At 46.9% G+C, this 20,991-nt stretch overlaps 2 protein-coding genes across 15 annotated transcripts in view; one reads left to right on the top strand and one right to left on the bottom strand.

Annotated features, from left to right (window-relative positions):
• Window positions 1-5,497: 5,497 nt before the first annotated feature.
• On the bottom strand, window positions 5,498-20,930 carry NONO (non-POU domain containing octamer binding). 11 transcript variants are annotated; one of them, XM_041716270.2, is made up of 11 exons: window positions 20,803-20,930; window positions 18,781-18,904; window positions 15,989-16,182; window positions 14,704-15,005; window positions 12,604-12,699; window positions 11,512-11,708; window positions 10,658-10,742; window positions 9,515-9,617; window positions 8,163-8,205; window positions 7,750-7,859; window positions 5,498-6,523 (listed from the first exon to the last, which is right to left on the bottom strand). In XM_041716270.2, exons 2-11 carry the CDS (start codon window positions 18,893-18,895, stop codon window positions 6,386-6,388), a joined length of 1,383 nt encoding a protein of 460 aa, XP_041572204.1. In that variant the 5' UTR covers window positions 18,896-18,904; window positions 20,803-20,930; the 3' UTR covers window positions 5,498-6,385. The 11 variants fall into 11 exon arrangements, with proteins under 11 accessions (XP_041572204.1, XP_072785390.1, XP_072785393.1 ...); XM_072929289.1 differs by having other exon boundaries at window positions 15,989-16,209; window positions 18,736-18,904; window positions 20,803-20,925; XM_072929292.1 differs by lacking the exon at window positions 20,803-20,930 and adding an exon at window positions 20,424-20,479 and having other exon boundaries at window positions 15,989-16,209.
• The window catches only part of ZMYM3 (zinc finger MYM-type containing 3), a 33,523-nt gene continuing 32,637 nt past the window's right edge, over window positions 20,106-20,991 (top strand). For 2 of the 4 annotated variants that reach the window (XM_030272973.4, XM_030272976.4), the window contains exon 1: window positions 20,365-20,506. The gene's annotated coding sequence lies outside the window, so the exon portion shown is untranslated. Of the gene's footprint in view, window positions 20,228-20,364; window positions 20,507-20,991 lie in introns of those variants that run through there. The other 2 variants (XM_030272975.4, XM_072929285.1) reach the window with 2 other exon arrangements.

Consider the following 20,991-nt stretch of genomic DNA (forward strand, 5'->3'; position numbering starts at 1 on the left):
AAAACTCGTGCTGATCTCCCCCAGCCCCAGGAGGCACAAGCACCTGCTAAACAGAGGCACCAGCAGACCAAGGCTGTGCATGTGCTCAAGTCATCTTTTAATACTGGTTTTTGTGCAGCCCAGGAGTAACAGAGTGGTCAAGGGAAGGTTCTTGGCCAGACATGAGAAGTAGGACACAATGATTACGTGGGTGATTCATGGTTAATACAGTTTTTAAATGCAGTATCTAAACAACAACTCTACCATCTATTACAAAATATGGTATACACAGGAATGGTCCCTCTCATTGAGTCACAAGCTTCAGTGAGACCCACTCACTTTCTAAACTTCTCAGAGAAATCTTGGTGTGGCTCAAACCAAATCTCAGATTTGGTTACAGTATTTGTCTAAAGGATTATAATATTCAGGTTTGGCTAGAAACATATAGATTTACGGTCTTTGACCTTGCAGAATTCACAATTACAAAGCTATAAGGCAACTTTGGAGCTGCTTTAGAATTTTATCTCTGTATTTGACCAGATGTTACAGCTTTTCACTACTCCTCCAAAAGTGAGTATTCTGTGTGTTCCTTGCATTCAGGCTGGACATACCCTGCAGGTGTCCCCAGGAGGGGTGGGGATAACAAACACCACCCAGAAGCTGCCTGTGACCTTGGGAGAGCAGTTTGCATGGTTAGCCCAGACTCCAGCAGCATTTTATACCCTTTGCAGGTCGATGTGCACCACAGTCAATCACAAACAGTTCAGCTCCCCCATCTCTGGAATACATTAATCATACAAGCATTCAGAGAGCTCCTCCTGCAAAACCTGCCTGATGTTTTCATCTTATCTTAACACAAACCACATTGCCCAGCAGAGATTGTGGAAAAGGGACAAGGAAGGACACACACAGAGACTTAGACCCATCTTCCCTTGTCATCACATCAGGGATGAAAATTGCTCCCTGGAAGATCATTGTAATCACAAAAGAACACAAAATGTTACTCTGGTCCCCTGTATGCAGAAGGGGTTTGCTCAGACCCCCTGCTCCCCTTCTGAGACCTAAGAGTTTTCCTCTACAAACAGGAAACTCTTGAGATCAAAGGTTTTACTTAGTTCCTCTTAGTGTCTAAATCAAATATTTTCTTTGTGCTGTTCCTGTTTGCAGGGACAGCTGTTTCCTGGGTCCTGCCCTGACCTCCAGGAGCACACAGCATCTGGGGACCATTTCTGTTCAGGAACTGGGGTCGATATAAGTCCTTGGCACTATCAGACATTACAAAGAATGAGATCTGCAGGCAGAAGATGGCCAGGGAGTCTGCTCAGGAGCTGAGCCCACAGGGGTTGCCATGGCTGATGCAATTCTAACCCTGTCCTACAATGTTTGTTTAACCTACTTAATCCCTCTACAAAGCCTGAAGAATTTTCTGTCATTCCAAGGGGATCTCCAGAGTTCAGAGTTAGGGTGAATTGTTGCCAGAATTCTGGAGTTTATCAGGGAGAAGACTCCAGATTACTTCACACTGTCCTGCTACTATATCTCTAGCTCAGTTCTGCCACCCCCACCTTGAGATGCCCCAGCCAGCAGCAACATCAGGCTTTTGCTTGTCAGCTCCTTAGCAAGGAGCCAGCCCTGCTGCAGGGGAGGCCATGCATTCCTGTGGCACCTCTTTACACCTGGCTCACCTGTGTACAAACCTACATCCGCCCAAAAGCTGGGAGGGAAACAGGAGGGTAGTGGGGAACTTGTCACACCCACATGATCCACGTGGCTTCAAAGCACTGTACTGCCCCAGGTCACAGCTGACCCAACAGCCCCAAAGGTGGGTAAAAAAAACCTGCTGGCCTCCAGAGCCTCTGCTTAGGTGAGAAAGATCACTGGGGACCCAGGGAGCTGGGCAGAGGCCTGTGACAGGGGAGTTTGCCATCCTGGGGGCTATAGTATTTCAGATCTCCCTGTTCTTTCCACGAGCTGTCAGCAAAGCTGCAGCTGTCACCGACCCCATGCCAGTGAGAATATGGAGCTCAGGTTACCCTGCACACCTCAGAGGAAACGCCAACAGGCTGATGTAGCTGACACACATCGCAGAGATCATCAGCAGGTACCCCGGGGGGACTGGAGCTGAGGCAACTCTGTACTCTGCACCTGAGACAGGAACCGAGCTCCCAGCTGCCAATTAAAAATAAAGCCTCTTTGCTTTATACACACTTAATTTCATATACAACAGATAAAAAAAGGAAGTAGAAAAAACAAATTATTCTCAAATCTAGCTGAATGTGTTTGCCCTTGAACAATGAGGGTCAGTGTAAAACAGCCCTGTGAGGTCCTGGAGAGAAGATGCTGGATACCTCCAGGGAAACAAACCCAGCTCACCCCTGACCCCTCGGTCATTCGGGATGCCCTGTGGAGCCAGGGTAGCAGCAAGACACTGTATTTCTAAAACAGAGTAATTCCTCCATACTGAAGGCTTGTTAGGTGAAGGGATATCCCCAAAAAACATATTACTGCTATGTACGCAGCAGGCAGGAATTAATATTTTATTTATTTGGGCAATAAAATCTTTCTCAAAAGAACATACGTTGAGCAATTCTGCAGCAATTCTAACTGGCCATTCTTCAGATAACACTGCTAAAGAGTTAGTAGCACCTGTCCAAGGGGTCTGCACTGCTTGTACTCAACAGCTCAGAGAGCAGGTTTTGAAAAGCAGCTTGGGTTATTACAGGACTATTGCTGCAACACTTCAGTCTCATTGGACAATTACAACCTCAAACTGGAACCAGCTACCCAGCTGACAAGGATTTTCTCCCTGTAGTTCAGCCAGTGTCTTACTCCAGAGATAATTCCTTGGAGCTGAGTTACTCCTTTAGAGTTGATTCTCTGTGGTACTCACTCTGAAGGCACAAGCAGTATTCCTCATCCAAAAAATGCCCTTCAGTCCTCAGTTGGAACCAGTCCAAAAAGAAGAGTTCAGTCTACTCCTAAGACTAAATTTTGTATAATTAGTTGGCATCCTGAATCAAAATCTGCTGGCTGAAATACCCTGAACTGGCACTGAGTGTGGGGTTTTAGCACTTTTCCTTTTGAGGGTCCTGTTGCCTCTATAGCAAGGTCACTGTGAGGTTATTTAGAGCAGGGTGGCCAAACTCAAGTGAGGGAAATTGCCCCAAAAGCAGTGCTGTGCCTGGCTGAGCTCCTTGGTTTCTTTCTCTCTTATATCTGGCACTAGGTACCCAAGTCATAACCACGAGAAGAATGAATGATGGCTCCTTTCAGCAAGGCCATAGAAAAATCTCATCTTCTTTCTTTCAACCCCCAAAGGTAGCTCACTGGAGAAGTAGTTTAGCACATGCCATCACTTGCAGCTTTCTGTGATAAATTAGAGCTGCTAGTGAGAGGCACCATGCCAGGAAAAAAAATGAAATGTTTGTCTACTGCTTTGGTATGGCAAAATTATCCACATACCAGCTGGATTTTCCATTTATATTTGATTCTTGCAAATGAACTCACTACTGTTGAAGAGGAAGCTGCATAAAGCACAAGTTGTAACTTCTGAAGTCCACAAACAATGGAGGTTTAAAGTTAAGAGCAAAATGGTAAAACCAAATTGTTCATCAGTCCTTGGTGTAATACAAACTGATACTGGAAAACTGCATTTTAAACCAGCTGATCAAATATGACAGTGAAAGCCAACGGTTTCTCCTCAGAAGAGTAAAAATATTTCATCAGTCTGCAATTACGTACTAGCCAGCACTCTGGAAAGGCACACAGAGGGAAGCATTCCCTTCTGCACAGTAGCTGAAGCTCAGCACAGCGGTGCTGTGAACAGCCCAGCCTCAGGAGATGCACTCGCTACCTGAAACAGGCAGTGCAAGCACCAACACCAAACTCCAAAGTGCTCCAGCAGATCAGGGAATTGCTCTGGAGTGAGGCAGCCTTGCTTGCTCTTGTGCCCAGCTGTAAGTGCTCCTGCACTACAGTCAGCCTGGCCCTGACATGCCGCTGAAAATCTTACTAAAGGCTTGCTTTACAATTTCCTTAGTCACAGATTTTTCTTTCATTGCTGCCACTGGATCTTGAATTTAGGTATTTGAAATCTTATTAGATGAGCTTTGAGCAGTGCTAAATTCCTCCTTCCCTATGATTTTACACACCCTTTTCTCACAGGGAAAGGCAGTAACTAGACCCACCCTTATCTTATACTTGCTCAGGACTGTTCAGCAGCAGAGTGAGGCTGAACATCTGAGCTCTGCTGTTTCACTAGGACAGCAATTGCTCCTTGGACTGCTCAGTAACACACAAGCCAGCTGAGCAACTGGCAGGTGAAGGAGGTAATACAGACACCTGGTTGCAACTTCATAGTTTCTTCTCCTCATATTTCACACTTCAGAATTAAACAATGTACTTACCCAACAGCCATGGCACTAGTGAATGTCTGCCAGCCTCATTCCAGACACAAGCTACAACAACAGATCCATCTTCCACAGGTCAACAGAAAAGCTAATTAGCACTCTCACTTGAGATTTTGCAACAGTGAGCTGTTCTAGCAAATGAACCAGATAAAAACATCACCAAACTCTTCATGCTTCACAATCAAGCTGATAACCAGCATTAGATACCATAACATCTCAGCAAACCAGCTGCTGATGCTTTCAAATGTGGAAAACTAATTAAGAAAAAGAAACAAAGAGCACTGGCTGCAGCCTCTCTTCCATACATCTTATAATCTCATTCCAGGTTAACTAAAAGCCATCCAAAAAAAGGGGTAAACCAATCAAGGCTCCAGAGTGATAATTTCATCTTCCCCTACTTAAAGAGTACGTACAGGACCAAATCCTAATTTAAGGTTCTTGCTGTGGCAACATTAGCCATCTAAAAATGTTTTTATCTTTCCCATGATTTCACATTTTTCAAGGCACCTTCTTATGCTTTTAGGCTGTAACACTTTCTCCCTCCTCTCTTTCCCACCTAAATTTATTTCTAAGCTTCCCCCTTCATAGTTTCAACTCCAGAGCCCCAGTGTGAGAACACAAGTCACAGCAGGCACCAGTCCCTACAGATTTCCTCATGTATTACACCAGATAAAGCATTACTACCGTCATCAGTGAGTCTTCTCCTTCCTATCCCAGCACAGGAGTTCTGGGAAGGTCCCAGCCAAAGGCAACTGCAGTACAAAGCACACTAACAACTCTACTCTGCACGTGAGAAAGGACTTGAGCTCCAGGCTCCTGGCAACACACGGACAAGTCTTGCATCCCACCTCCCTGCAGCCACAACACACATCCCAGGTAGGTCAGCAGCTCCCTTTCCACCTTCTAATCTGCTGAAGGTCACATTCCAACACACAAATAAAACCTGCCCTCTGAGAAAGAAAACGGTTAGAAAATCCTCATGGTTTGAACACCCTCTTTACAGAGCTATGCAAGAACAACTTTCACGCCATAACCTGAAGCTTCATTAAATTCAATCCACATGTAGACATTAGTACTAAAAAAAAACAGAAGAAACAAGACACCAGATAAAAAAGGCTTAAAATCCACTTTAATAATGCATTCCTGTAACATTCCTCAGACAAACTCAAAACTTTTTAGTGGGACAATTACAGTTTGTGTTCAAACAGTTTACACTAAATGAAAAATCTTGTAGTACTTCTACACAAAAGACAGGCAAGGTTAGGATTATACAAACATTTGTTTCAGTTAAATCTTCAGCATGAGATACAGTATCTTTATCCAACAGATTGTACTTTTACTACCAGTAAAAATAAAGAGATACAACACGTTATCAAAAAAATCCATCCAAACAAGAACCTCCCGGCCATTTAGGCTGTATGACTGTCAAACTACTTCAAATAAACAAATGGTCCAGGTAAAAAGAGTAACTAACAAGTTAGGAGGGAAAAAAAAAAAAAAAGAAACAAAGAAAACCTCCTTCAATTCACTACATGACGGATCATTTGGAGCTATATAAATTTACAAAATCATGGGAGCTGCAAAGTACCCAAATGCTGCCTTAGTTCTCCAGAGACTCCCCTGTGCTCTTAAGCAAGGTACACTACACTACGAAAATGCCAAGACATACTGAAATTTTATCTAATTTAGTCTCATGATTTCAGCTGCAAATAGGAAACCTGGAATGGTCAAGGCATTAGGGTCCTTGCAAGATTTTACTGTTACTGAACCACGGCAGCCTCCCAGAATTCATTTTTCACTTTGAAATTAGGAATGCACCACATGAAATTTTCCAAAACCTTTACCAGTCAGACTGCACTCCCCTTGTCCTAGAGTAGCTTTACCAAAACAGGCCCTAATTAACTATCTTTAAAATGTCCCCCCTCCCCCCCCAGGTTGAACCCTGTGTGGCCTGCCAAGACTTCTTCGAGGCGTGTACAGGGGATAGCTTAATCCTGTTAGTATCTGCGACGCTTGTTAGGGCCAAAATCCCCCCCTGGATTTCCCCTGTTGAAGGCAGGCGGGTTCCCTCCCATCGCTCCAAGGCCTTCCATGGCTCCACCCTGGCCAAAGCGATCTGGAGGAGGTGGTGGAGTCTGGAACGAGGACAAGTGCAGAAGATGCAGAAGAAAAACAAAGAAGAACAAAGGGCAGTTAAAAGTAGTTTGAGTTGATTCAAATTCTACCAGAATTCAACAATTCCAGCTGACCTCACTGCAAACCTTCACCCCACCAAAAACATCCCCACAGTCCCAAACCTGCAGCATTGGAGCATTGCAGAACAAAGCTCCTTTCTCCACACAACCTGTAGTCAGGCATATTGGTGGGTGTGCACCACCTCACAGACCAGGGCCCTGCTGTGGAGCAGGTGAGCCATCTGAACTCATCTTCCCTTTCCACTCCTGGCTTCATCTTCTCCCTTAATTCACAAGTATAGTGAACATTCCCTTAACCTCAGCTGCTTTGCTGTCCCTACCACTTAGGTACAAAAGCTTTTAGACAAATAAATCTGTTCTTTATGATTAAAAAAAAAAAAAATCTGTGTCATAGCAGTCACGACAGAGCAAGAAGTCTGAGTAGGAATGTTTCCAGGAAAACTGTTTATTAGACCAGTTCACAGAAACCACTGAAGGAAGATGAACTTTCAGGACAAACTTTACTATGACTGCTGCTGTTTCTGCTGGTGACTGAAAGTGCTGACACTGTGGGAGGACCAATCCTCTGTGTGACAGAGAGGAATGACAAATGCCACAAAAGCCAGAGTCTATTGCAAAGCCCTGCAGTAAAGTTTAAAACTAAGTAAAATACAAAAATTTTAAGAAGTCGAACAAATAAGCGTGAATGCCATTGATTCTTTGCTTTTGACCTCCTAAGCAAATTAGCTGAACTCATTCTTGCATATGAGAACAGGAGATAACCCTTTTCTGGTTATGAAACTGGTGATGAACAGAACACTCCTGAAAACTTGGGTTTATGCTTGCAAGAATCTACTTTTGCAAGAATAAAAAAACCTCTCAATTTAACAAAGTGCTTCCCATTAGGTAATTTAAAAACAATCATATATTATTGCTAAGGTCTTTCTAACAAGCATTTTATCACTAGCTCTCTTGGAAGGAAATTAAGCAGTTATTAGACCTGGCTCAATCTCCTGAAAATGATCAGCTAGTATCAAGGCAAGATTAACTTCTAAAGATTTTGAGGAGTGAAGCAACAGGTCTGGGTAGACAATGAAGCTTCAACTTCAGCAGCTAGTGCTTAATACTGGAAACAACATAATCTGCACTTTAAAGGTGTGCACAAAAAGCAAATAGAGATACACTACCATTCCCATGGCTCCATCAGGGATCATAGCTCCAGGACCAGCAGCAGGAGGTGCAGGAGCTGGGACATTGGTACTACCCATAGCTCCTCTATTGTTCATGCCAATGGTACCTGGAAAAGAAAACTGAGGAATAGTCGTGGCACACACACACCCCAGAGCCACAAAACATTTTTCCATGCAGGGACAGAGTACAGTCTATTAACCAGCTTTGCACTATCAGGTCAAGACCAACTGATCTTGCTTTACATCGTGTTGTGTTTCCTGTCACATGAATACTTCCTCTTACTAGCCTGGGAGATTACTTTGAGTTTCTAATTAAGAAGCCAATAAAATGAGATCACTGAAAAAAAAAAAAAAAAAGGTGTAGATTTTATAAGGAAATGAACATGCACAGAAACAAAGAATATTCTTACCTCCCATGCCCATCTGTCCCATTCGCATGTCTGGTGGCTCCCTCTGGAAAGACAGACACTCATTTTAACTGATAATCAGGCTTTTAAAAATGTAATTATGCAAATTCAAAGAGTTTTGAGGATTTACCACTGAACTATGTATAGAAAAGTAATTCTCAGGGTAAATTTCAAAGAAAGGCAGAAGGAACCATCATGTGACAGCTGCTAAATGAATAGATCTTATTTTAAATATCTCATTATAAAAGGCTGTTTTTCAGAATTATAATAAAACATCCAGCAGCAAAGCTGCACAGACTTTAACAAAGCCATCTTGATGGGAACATGTGCTGAGCAGTAGTAACACATTAGATAGAATTAGTTTTGCTACTCCCTCAGCATAGCTAAGAAGCTTTTTCTGCTGAAAGGAATGCCAGCTCACGTAAGACAAAATACTGGGTCATGCATTAAAATGCCATTTAGTGAGCCCAATTTCTCTTTTATTAACCAAGCATCAGAAACACCTATCACAGATTTCTCTCACTGCAAAACCAGGACCACTTCAGTGAGGGCACTACTTACAGTGGTAAATGAAGACAACTTTCACTTCATCTTCAGTCTCAGTGCCATTATTTATCATATGAAGGCAGTATTATTTGTAGAAATCAGTATATCTGCTGCACAACAAGAATATTGCAACTTTTGGCTCAGCCATGCTCTTGGCCCTTTGGTTTGACACATATCTAGCTATTTTGCCTGGAGTCCAAGTTTCATTAGCAAGCATTGAACACTTACCCCAGCTGCAGCAATGCCATTACACCACCTGAACAGCCCTACAGCTGCCTCCACAATAGAAAGTGGCTGGGACTGGAAACAAATTGTAAGGCATTTCTCTATAGAACTAGAGATACCGTTATTAAAAGACAGGTTACACTAGGAAAAAAATACTTGACCAATTGACTTTTAAGTACAAGCATATACCATGCCTGCAGCAATGCCTCCAGTTAGGATCATTTTATCATGACTAAGACAGGCTGCAAGCTAGGGATATTGCCAGCCATAATCAGAACATAGTTCTGCTGCAGTGCTTCAGGACAGTGCATGTGTTGCTGTTGGAATAGAATTAGCCTATATTTTTCTGAAGAGCAAGACAGCTACAGAAGGTCCTATGTGAAGAGCAGTGGAACAGAACCAGGAGATTTACAGTTTCCAGGACAAACTGTATTAAGATTGGAGGGAGTCAATAATTTAGGGTAGAATGCACTACTGATGTTCAGTCCTCCAACCAAGTTGAAAATTCACAGAAAACTGTGCTGTGGAAGGGAAAAATCTACTGTGAGTGGACACATGTAACAGAAATGTAGAAGCACTCATACCGCATCAGCAAAATTCCCTTTAAAGCCTTCCTGCTGGCGTCTCATCATCTCTTCTTGCTGCCTTCTCATTTCCTCCTCACGGCGCCTGCGCTCTTCCTCTTGCCTAAAAGAAGGCCCAAGGATGCTCAGAACAACAAACACCAACCACCTGCATCACTGTGTTGCAGTGCTGCCTCATGGATCTTCATTGGAAACTTTACACTTCAAACTTTCAGTTTTGAGCTCATTAGGAAAAAAAAAAACCAACCACTTATGTGCATGTGTCTCATGAGGAGCAGCTGAAGGTGCTCAGCCTGGAGGAAAAGAAGGCCTAAGGGGGATATTACTTCTCTCTACAACTGCCTGACAGGAGGGTGGAGCCAGGTGGGAATCATTCTCTTCTCCCAGGTAAGAAGTGACAGGACAAGAGGAAACGGCTTCAAGTCACACCAGGGAAAATTTAGATTTGACATCAGGGAAAATTCCTTCACCAAAATGGTTACAAAGCATCGGCACAGGCTGCCCAGAGAGTGGTGGAGTTTCCATCCCTTGAAGGATTTAAAGGATGTGTAGATGTGGTGCTTAGGGACATGGTGGGCTTGGCACTGCTAGATTTACAGCTGAACTCATGATCTTAGAAGTATTTTCCAACCCTATATACACAGCAGCTCCCAAATGCACGTTGACTACATGCAATATCACGCATCAAGCCTGACAGCTCTCAAGCCCCTTCTATTACAAATAGTCTGGTAATCTTCCTGGAGCTTCTCAAAATTACCTCAAGACAAGGAAGTGGTACAATGGAGAGAAAAATCTCTGAGACAAAGTTACCCCTCAAATGAAAACAGAAATGCTGGAATGGGATCTCCCAATCTGCAGCACTGAAGCCACTAAATCACAGCAGAGATTCTGATTTTTCTATCTGCCTCATAAAGCACCTTAACTGAGACAAAGAAATGTGAAGAAGCACACGCTAATCCAACAGGAGAAACTCCTAACTCTTCCATCTTAAACCAAGTGTACATCCTTCCCAATGATAAAAAAACCCAAAGTAACAGGCACACTTGAGGTAGTAATTAAACTGTCACAATGAACAATGAGGTGCATTAGAGAGGTGTTTTATTCTGCTCTGAAGTCACGGCATTTCACAACCTGCCCCCTTACCTGAGTTCCAGCTGTTTACGTTTTTGTACTTCTTGGTTATGCAATTCCTCCATTCTCCTCAGCTCCTCCTGGCGTCTCATTAAATCTATGTAAGACAACAGTAAAAAACACACTCAGACTCATCTCCCATGCCACCTCTCATGCTATAACATAGAAGAGAAAAAGGTAACAGAGCCTTTAACCAATACAGTCGCATCTCTCCACGTTAGGTCTAACAAGATTTAGTGCCAGGTCCTGTTTTGGGTCACAACAACCCCCTGCAGCTCCAGCCTGGGGCAGAGGGGCTGGAAAGTGCCTGGTGGGAAAGGCCCTGGGGGTGCTGGCCAACACCAGCTCAACAGGAGCCAGGTGTGCCAGGTGGGCAAGAGGCCAGTGGCACCTGGCCCGTCCCAGCCATGGTGTGGCCAGCAGGACCAGGACAGTGACTGTCCCCTGGCTGGGCACTGGTGAGGCCACTCCTCAAATCCTGTGTCCAGCTCTGGGCCCCTCATGACAAGAAAGACACCGAGGGGCTGGAGCACGTCCAGAGAAGGGAACGGAGCTGGGGAAGGGTCTGAACACAAGTCTGATGAAGAACAGCGGAGGGAGCTGGGGGGCTCAGCCTGGAGAAAAGAAGACTTGAGGAGACTTTAGTGCTCTACAAGTACCTGAAAGCAGCTTAATGGTTGGACTTGCTGATCTTTTCCATCTAAATGATGCTCTGATTCCATTTATTTGCTGCTACCATGCTTGGTTACAAGAGAAGCAACCACCACAGCTCTCCGTCAGTGATCTCTAGCCAGTCTGTGGAGCCACCCACTCCTAAACAGTACAAGGCTCTGCTCCCATCCTGTATTTATTTATCTGACTGATACCTTGTCGCATGAGCATCACTTGGTGCTCATGGCGAGCTGCTTCCATTTCCATTTCCAGCTTCTCTCGAGCTTCCTTGATGTTGCGATCTACTTGTTCCTGTTGCTGCTTCTCCATCTCTATCAAAGCCTTCCAACGCATGGCATATTCATATTCAAAGCTGCCAGGCTGTGCAAACCGAGGAGGCTGCTCACGCTCCCTGTCAAACAATGAAGAGCTAGTGAATGCAAAGAAGAAGAATCAAGGAGAGCAAGAAGGAACCAAGAAAACTCCATTTGTGTGTCAAATGCAATAGCAGACCCCAGTTAACTGTGCCTGAGACACCAGTTTGCTCCTCAGGCATCATCTTATTCCTGCATGGAAGCTGTCCTCCTCCATAACAAGCAATGACACAGCTTTCATAAGACACCAAGACATTCTGGGTAAAGAGATTTAGAAATACCCTTGAAAGCAAGAGCCTTTGCTCCTGCTGCACATCTTATGGCCAGATGTACTCCAGAAGCAAACACTGCCCAAATGTGCATGCTATTTTCATTCTGCACCTGTAGAACAGAACTATTCCTAATTCCGCCTCCTGAAGCTCTCATCTTCCTCACTTGAAAAATTCATGAGCTCACATGGCTTGCTAATGCAGACTGCTCAGATCACAGGATTCCCACCTATACTGGGAAGCCTTATAAGACTCTGGTCTTATACCTGGATAGCTCTACAATCTCCTAATGAGAGTCACATAGTTCCTTAAATTTCTACTGTGAGTTCAAGTGTTTCCTACAAAGGCTTTCTGTAATACGACTCGGGGAATCTCATGTCATTTGTGTTATCTCAAACTGACCTAATTTTTTATGCCAACAACTGAAATGGACTTATAGAAAATATGTGAAGGCTGCCAGTCTTATCCAGCAGTGTGGATTCAATATCACTGTTTTCTTTCAGCCAATCATGGCAAGCAAAGAGTGAATGCAATTCTCCTTCCAAAGTCAGGTCACATTTATGGAAAAAAAGGAGGACCTGATGAGCACTGATGAGCCACCCTTCTAAGACTGAGACACTAGACCACAGGCACTCTCCTCTCCTGCTGCATGCCAGGCACATACTTGTGATATTGCTGGTTTTTGATGACTAGTTTCTCTGGTAGACCCTCCTCATCATCATACTGATCCATGGGCTCCACAGTGACAGGGCGAGGGAATCTGTAAAGAAAAAGTGAGGTGCTTTCATTAAAATTCAAGAACAAGCTTGCAGTTGTGGAAAGCACAACTTGCATTGCTTTTAGCACTGCTCAAAGAAACTTAGAGCAGCTGGGGATATCAACAAAAGTGAAACCAGGAATCACTTTGAACTATTTTCTTTTTCTTCTAGACTAGGAGTGTAGCTGTAAATCAAAATCCTTGTTTAATCCAAACCAAAATTGTACTGGAAGAATAATATTTGTAGTTACTTGCTTCAAATTAACAGCTTAACTGGAATCCTGACATGCTCCAGTAGGATCTACTCAGCATGAAGTCTTGTCTCTAGAGTGGCACAAGTCCATCTGTGCCTTTTTATGGCTGTCTAAAGCAAAGAGTCACTACAACCACTCCTCACTGGAGGCTGCAGGCTGTACCATCCATCCAGAGGCCACCATGTGCTACTGTTGCTTGGCAACAAGTGCTCTAGGAAGGTCCACTGGGTCCTTGTCTGAATTTCCACCCCCTAGGGAGTCCACTGGTGCACTTCACAACAGACACTGCAGATGTGTGCTTCTGTCTCCCTGGCTTCTGCATGCAGAAGAAAGTATTGACCTGGTCTCTGAATCAGCTCTCCACCACAGCACTGACACTCTTCATCTTCAGCACAACACTGCACCCCAGCTTCCCATGAGCTCCTCAGTCCCAAGTGCCAGGGCAAGGGAAATGAAGAGAGATGATCCAGTTGTGCCAAGTGGCAATGGGTAACCCAGGCTCCACCAGGAAAGCAGGATATGGAAGGCTAAAACCCATTTCCTCAGCTGAAGATCCATAATACATCTTTTTTTTTTTTTTTATGTGATGTATTCATTAATAATTTTATTTTCCAACATGAACAGATTTCAAACACTTTATCTACCTTTCCTGTCTTGAACTAGGACAAACCAGAACAAGTTTAATCAAAATCAAACCATAACTAGAAAGGCACAGCAGAATTGTTTGTGGTCTTCGATATCAGAACCTCATGTACTGATGGCTATAAAGAGACGGAATGTTAACCTTACTTATGCATTGATAGTGATTAGTTTTGCATGATCACTTTTAAAACTGTTTTCATGTTCTTTCAGATATAGACTTCTGAATCAGCAAAAGCTTCCTAAAAGTAATCCTCCTGTAGAGCACTACTCACTATGCTGGTTATCCTCAAGCATCAGGGAGAAAATCAGGTATTAAAAAAGAAATAAGCAAAACCTGCTTTTTGAAACTGAATGTACTTGTGTACACTGCAGATCCACAGGAGGTGAGAAACACAAAACTTAAAAAAATTACTTTAAAAATGAGCAATATAGCTCAATTTCAGGAAGTGTTCTAGTCACAAATTCTAGAAGCATAATACAAAACAGAGTAATTTTTTTCCAAGAGATCAGAAATGGCTCCCTCTTAACAGAGCAACAAACTGCTTTGTGGAATGCAATTGGAATTGGTCATTTGCTTGAGCAAGTTCACGTAATTATGAGAGAACATGCTTTTCTGCCTTACTACATTCAAGCACAGGAAGAACAGTTTATAATAGTGAAAACTCCAAACAACCCAATCTATCTGAGCAGCCTCTCCAACAGATCCCACCCCGTGGAATCCCATCCCAAGACTCTCCCTTTTAGTGACCCTGAGTGTACAATTAAAACACTTGCACTTAGTTTCCAAACAAGTTATACAGATGGTCTCTGAAATAGATCCTGTTCCTAAAGGCCGCTTTAATTGCCCTAAGGTTGTTTTATGGAGAAGAAGTTTGTCTGGGAGTTTTATGCACTTACCCCACTAGCAGCTTCCCAGAAGAAAGTTTTCAGTCTTGAGCTTCAGCAAAGACTGTCTCTTGCTGGAACAAAGCTAAATAAAATTCTCCCCAGGCCAATTCCCTACCACCTCATGCCCCATCTGTCCCATTGTGGTGTTAAGAACCGGCATTCACCAGCCAATGTCCCCCAGCCTGCACATGCCAGCAGAGCAGGACTCCCCATCCGCACTTACGTAGTTAGCAGGAAAGACCCATCACTGCATCTATCCAGCGCTTTCCTAGCAGCAGGCTTCCCTGAGAACTCCACAATGCCTTTCCCAGAGGATCGTCCTCTGTCATCCACAATAACCACAGCCCTTTCCACCTGGCCAAACACTGAGAAGGCTTCCTCCAGGAGCTCATTGGACACAAACTGAGGCAGGTTCCTGACTGTCAGCGAGGCGCTGTGGCAGGCAAAGCGCACTCGGAGCTGCTTCCCACGCAGAGGCATGTTGTCCAGTTCCACCTTGGCAATCTCTGCCAGAGTGCGAGTTTCCTGCAGAAAAAAGAGCCATCATTAAAGTCCCCAGTAAGGCACAGGGGATTAAACACAAGCTTATTTCTCTGTAAAAAGTACTTCTGTGAGAAATAAATTATTCTCCCATAGCTTGGTAAGAAGTGTGCCAAGATGCACAGCTATTCCTTTTCATGAATGACTGAACAGTCAGCATCTGGTGGTGGGGAGGGTGAGAAATATGTAACAAATAACTAAGTTTAGTCCAACAGCTAGTATTAACTAAACAATGAAATTTTCACTATGACACACAATTCTATTAGGATGACAAAGCACCTTTAAAAAAAAAAATTAAAAAAATAAACTAAGATTTATCTATTAACCAAGTCTGATAAAGAAATGCTGACAGTATGATAATCTGTGAAAGACCACCTATGCCACTTTCACACCTTTCCCCTCATTTAAGTAACTACCAAGCAGCTGCACTACATGGAAGTGGCCCAGACATGGGTGTGGGAACCTCATCCACTCACCTCAGGGCTTTGACAAAGGTGGTGCATGAGCCACAGAAATCTGAGAACCACTCTGTGGTGGCTGCTACTTCCCTTCCAGACACACTTCAACATGATCATCTAGACCTTCCCTACCCCACGAGCATGAATCACACCAGAAATGCTGCATGACAAACTATGCCCATAGGAATTCCATATTCCAGAAACAGAGAAGTTCACTTTGTCTATAATAGCATCACATTCATGTGGTTTTTTTCTGCTTTCTACCAGTTGATTTCAGAATAAATTTATCAGATCTCTCATAACTGTTGCCACAAGCTGCCTAAATTCACATCTCTTTTCATAACAAGCTCTAGACAAACCACTTGGAAGCTAGTCCCATATTCCAGGTTACTAAGATCATCAGCAGGTGATATCAGCAAGACATTAGAACATCTACTACTTTCAATTAGCAATACTGCTCCATTGTGAGCCATCACCACAAAAACTCCCCAAAGGTGCCAAGTCACTCACCAGCCTGATAAAACCAAAGCCTTTGTCCTTGTGTATGAAGACTTCCCCTGCCTTGCCATACTTCTCAAACAACTTTCTCATCTCTTCCTCTGTAATATCTGGGGGCAGATTTCCCACAAAGAGGCGGCTTCTTTGGGTGAAGGTCTTTTCACCGGGTTTCCGGAAATTCTTCAGGTCAATAGTCAGGCCTTCATCTGAGGGGAATAAGGTACACAGCTGCTCTACAGTTGGGGGGATAAATTTTATTAGGTTTCATCACAGTGACCACACAGACACAGGATAATACAGGTAACACACCCGTTCATTTTGGTCTTAAACCCCTCCAGCAACAAGGGGGCTTTATTTCAGAATGGCCCCATAGCTTTTTTTGAAGAAAACTGAACCTCAGTGCCCATGAACACCAGTGAATGACAGTCTAGAACTGGAGAAAACAACACACTGCAGCTTGAAATAACACCAGATATTTCACTCAAATTTTGAGATCTGGTCAAGGTAACTGGACCACAAAAAATTATCTGCAGTCACAACACAGGATTTTGCTATTACAACATGAATAATTACAGAAAAGCCACGGTTTAGCCAGAAAACAGATTTTTACTCAAAAACACACTGGAACAACTCCAGATATCTAGAAAAATATGAAAATAAGAGGAAATTTTGTTCAGACAGATAACATTTCAGATAGCTGTCATTCTAAGATATGGATTCCAGAGTATGGGTTTCCAATATGAAGAGAAGGCTGGAATGGTGAAAATAGTGGGGAAAAATACCAATCCAAAATTAAAAAAAAAACCCTGCCATATAGGTGAGCCCTCAGAAAAATTACAAGAAAAAAAAATCCCTACTCAGTAAATTACACTAGAAGGGATTTTTAATGTGGGAAAAGACCTCTGAGATCAAGTCCAAGGTTAAAATATTTTGAGCTATCCAACAGACATAAACAAAAACAGTAACATTCTCAAATCCCCACAAGCATATACAACCTTTAACCCTTAATTCAGCAAGATTCCAGCATTATCCTTAATGCTCTGATATGTGCCAGACACAGTAGTGAATTTAGCATCACTTTATCATCCTATTGATGAAGTGCCTCATTTCCCTAAACACAGACGGAACTTAATCACACAGGACTACAGGGCACAGGGAGCAACTCCTTTGCTTTGCAGAGGACACAAGTCATGGTCACATATATGAAATAAAACCATGAACATAAATGGTTCGATTCCAGTTACAAAACAGGGCACTAAATGAGAAAGACTGTCCATGCAAAATCAATGCATGCAAGACACTGCAAGGACAACCCTTCGATAGGAGTAAGCACACCTCCATGGCTCACATTAAATAACCAGACAGTGTGCCCAGAGAAGAGCAGTGAGAGTGAGTAATCTACCTCACACAGCAGAGGTGCAGGAGTGAAGCGTTTTGCCTTGTTCACAGCATTACCATGAGTATTTGGGCATCAACTGCAAGGGCTGTGGATACAACACCAGGTACTTGGAGCAGAGTTACACTCAGGGGTACACAGAGTACCAGTGTTCTGCCTTATAGATCCATGCAAAGTAGTAAGACACAGTCACTCACTACAAGTTGATTCCTGTGGAAATTGTTCAGTACAGCCGTACTGTTACTGTTTTCAACTTGACTAGAACCGGCTATTCTGCCACTCTTACCTGTTATTGTCTGGGAACTGATAAAGCGCCTGTTCAACTCGACCATTTTAACAAAAACATGCCGGATTTTTAACAGCCTAGTCAGTATCTTTGACACAAAAAACCCTACTCAAAGGAATCATGCAGAGTGCACAAGTGACTTCTACAAAATTAAAAAAAAATATCCACATCTAATAAAACTAAAGCACTCTTTCCTCCCTGAAAAATGCTAACAGAGATGTCTCGCCACTTCTCAACTATCAGGTTAGATCAGTTCAAGCCCCTGAAGCCATTAACACGTTCTGTCCCAGCTCACAAGCACCCACTCTGGAATGCCACTCCACACTGACCAGGAAAACCCAGAAACCCGCTGCAGCAGAACGGCCTTCAGCAATGTCAACTGGCATTAAATACTAAGCAAAGCTGGGCATCTCCTGGTTCCTCGTTATAAAAAAATTCAGTCTTAAGAGGTGCCTGCAGATCGCTGCAACACGGTTCTCACTACAACATAATCTTCACAGATTCTTACTTCTGTATAATCTAGTAATTGCTCTAGCAATCAAGTTTCTTAAGCTGATAGTTTCCTAAGAAAACCTGTATTGAGAAGCCGTCTGTTATGCCCGGGTAAAAAACAGGAACCAGACAATGTAAGACAGAGCTTGTGATATTACAATGCTTACAGACATACTATCAAGAACGCATTAACTTCCAAAGTGTAAGTAATCTTTTCCTGAGATTTTGAGACAAAGACAGAACCTCTATATCACTTATCCTGGTTTTGGGAACGCAAAAAACTTACGAACACAAAAAACTTATGAACAAACACCACAGGAGTCGCGTGTACCTTCGAGTGGACTGAGCAAAACCAAAAGAAAACCCACAAATACAACACAGGCGCAATTAAAACAGTAGTTTCCAACAACGGGGAAAAAAACTGATTTAGCAGGAGATGCTGCAGCCTGCTTGGGAATCTAAGGATTTATTGTTTTAACTTGGAAAACCAGGTTCCTTTTGTTCCTGCGGAAACCTGTTGCACCCCCAAGGGCCGCAGCTAACCCGAGGTTTCCCGCTGCACCGAAGCGGTCGCTCAGCGCCTACCCAGAGCGGGGCCGGGCGGGCCCCCGCGGCGGGCCCGGGACTCACTCTGGCTGTTGGCCTGCTGCCCGTTCGCGGGGATGGACGGCGGCGGGTGCTGCTGGTGCTGCTTGCGCGGAGCGTGGTTCTGCTTCTCCATGTTGAACCCCTTGTTGCCCTGCATCTCCCCCACCTGAAAACAGCACACGCACGGTCGGGAAGCGGCCTGGAGCTCGGTCCCGGGTGGCTCCCGCCGGCCCCGCGTGCAGGGGCGGGGCGGGCCGCGCAGGCCGCGACGGAGCGGGGCCGAGCCGCGACCCTACCGCCCCCGCGACCTCACCTAGCGGCAACACCGGACAGAGACACGGACACCGGAACGGACACCGGCCCCGGACACAGACACCGTGACGGACACGGGCACCGGGACCGCGGCGGCCCTGAGAGGAGAGCGCGCGGCCGGAACTGGCGCAGCCTAACACGGCTCCCCTCTCCCTGAGCGCCTATTGGCCACCTGGCGCCCGCCGCCGCGCCGCTAACTGGCCAAGCCTGCCGTCACTCACAGCGGCCGCCGTAGCGGGGCGGGACCAGCTGGCTGCGCGCAGACCCCATTGGTCAGCGGAGGCGCAGCGCGCGCTGCCAATCACGGCGGCGGGCACCAAGCTTGGGTGAGAGGCGAGCGGGGGACAAAGGGAGCGCCGCGAGCCGCCCCGCGCGCGGCGCGCAGGCTCAGTGCGGCCGCGCGGAGGCCGCGCGCTTTTAAAGGGCCAGCGGCGGCGCCGAGCGCGTGCCGCCCTACCGCGCCCCCCGACGGCACCGGGGCGGTTCCGGGGCTGGCTCCTCCGCCCCGGCCGGTGAGCATCGGAGCCCGGGCAGCGCCGGGGGGCCGGCGTGTGCCGATCCGGTCTCCTCCAGATGTTCTCCATCCCCGTGCCCGCTCTTTGCCGCGTCCAGACGCGGGCTCCCCCTCGTCATCCGGACCCCGTTCCCGTCGCTGCCCGGCTGCGGGGAAGAATGCGGCTGCTGCCCCTGGGAACGCATTGGGCGCTCTGGGAGCGCGGTCGTATCGTGCCTCGGGCGGATTTCGTTTCACCGCCTTGCAATAAACCCTCCCGCTTCCCGCAGCCTCACCGGTGCAGGTGCCGCGCGCCCGCGGCCAGCCCGCTCCCCGGGCTTGGGCCCCCCGGGCGGCTCGCGGCCCTTGCGGAGTGCCCGCTTCCCCGCGGCTCCGCCGCCCGCTCCCGGCTGTGCCCCCAGGTTCCAGCCCGCGCCCAGCCCCGGCACCCCCGTGTGCCCGCAGGCTGGGAAACCGCAGGTTCCCGGGGGCGGGAGCGATGGGAGAGCCCCCGATGGAGTGGGGCGGCCAAGAGCTGGATGCTCCGCCGCTGGGATGGAGGGGGCCCGGGTTCCGCCGGCAGCAGAGCCCTCGGGGAGGGGGGGGAGGCAAGCCTGGTGGGGCGGAGCAGCGCGGGGGGCACGGATGGAGGCGGGAAGCGGGTGCCGCGGGCGGCGAGGCCAGGTGGGTGCTGTCATGGCTGGGGAAGGGCACCCCGGGCTCTGCGCGGTGGTGCAGGAGCGCAGCCCGAGCACGGGAGGGGGATCCCGAGGGAAGGCGGTGCCGGGAATGGGGGGCGCCGGCCCAGGCGGTCCCTCCCGGGGGCGGTGCTGCGTCCCGGGCCCCCGCGGAAGCCCCGCCTGGCCGCGCTGTCACTCACCGCCCCGGGGAGACGCTCCGGCTTTGGGGAGGCGGTGGCGGCGCCCGGGCTCGGCCGGGTGTGTGCCCTCCGCGCGCCTGCAGGTAGAGGCCGTGGCGGTGCGGCCGGACCGGACCCCCCGGGACGGCAGCGGGGCTGGGGCCGGGAGAGGTGGTAGCGAGAGGGTTAAGGGGTGGGGGGGTGGGGGGGGGGGGCGGAGAGCGGGGTGGCGAGCCCATTCCGTGGGATCCGCTCCGCGCTTTGCGGGTGGCCGCGTGGGCACCGGCGGGAACAGGGGCGCCCCGTTCCGGCCCGCGCCCCCCGCTGTGCTCCCCCCTCGCACCCCGCCGTGCCCCGCCAGATCGCGGCCGTCGACCGCGCGCGGCTCCGTGCTGCCCACCCGCCTGGACCCGCTCCGCCAGGTGGATCCGCCCCAGGTTTTCCAGCCGCCCGTCGCGATCCGGGCTGTCGCGCCGATCCCGCGCTCAGGGCTCCGTTCCGCGTTTCCGCGGCAGCCTCTCGTTAGCGAGTCTCGCGAGCTCAGTCCCCACCACGGCCTATGAGAGCGCGTCCCTCGTTCCGCACAGCC

Source organism: Taeniopygia guttata, chromosome 4A (genome assembly GCF_048771995.1).
Source record: "Taeniopygia guttata chromosome 4A, bTaeGut7.mat, whole genome shotgun sequence".
Taxonomy (NCBI): domain Eukaryota; kingdom Metazoa; phylum Chordata; class Aves; order Passeriformes; family Estrildidae; genus Taeniopygia; species Taeniopygia guttata.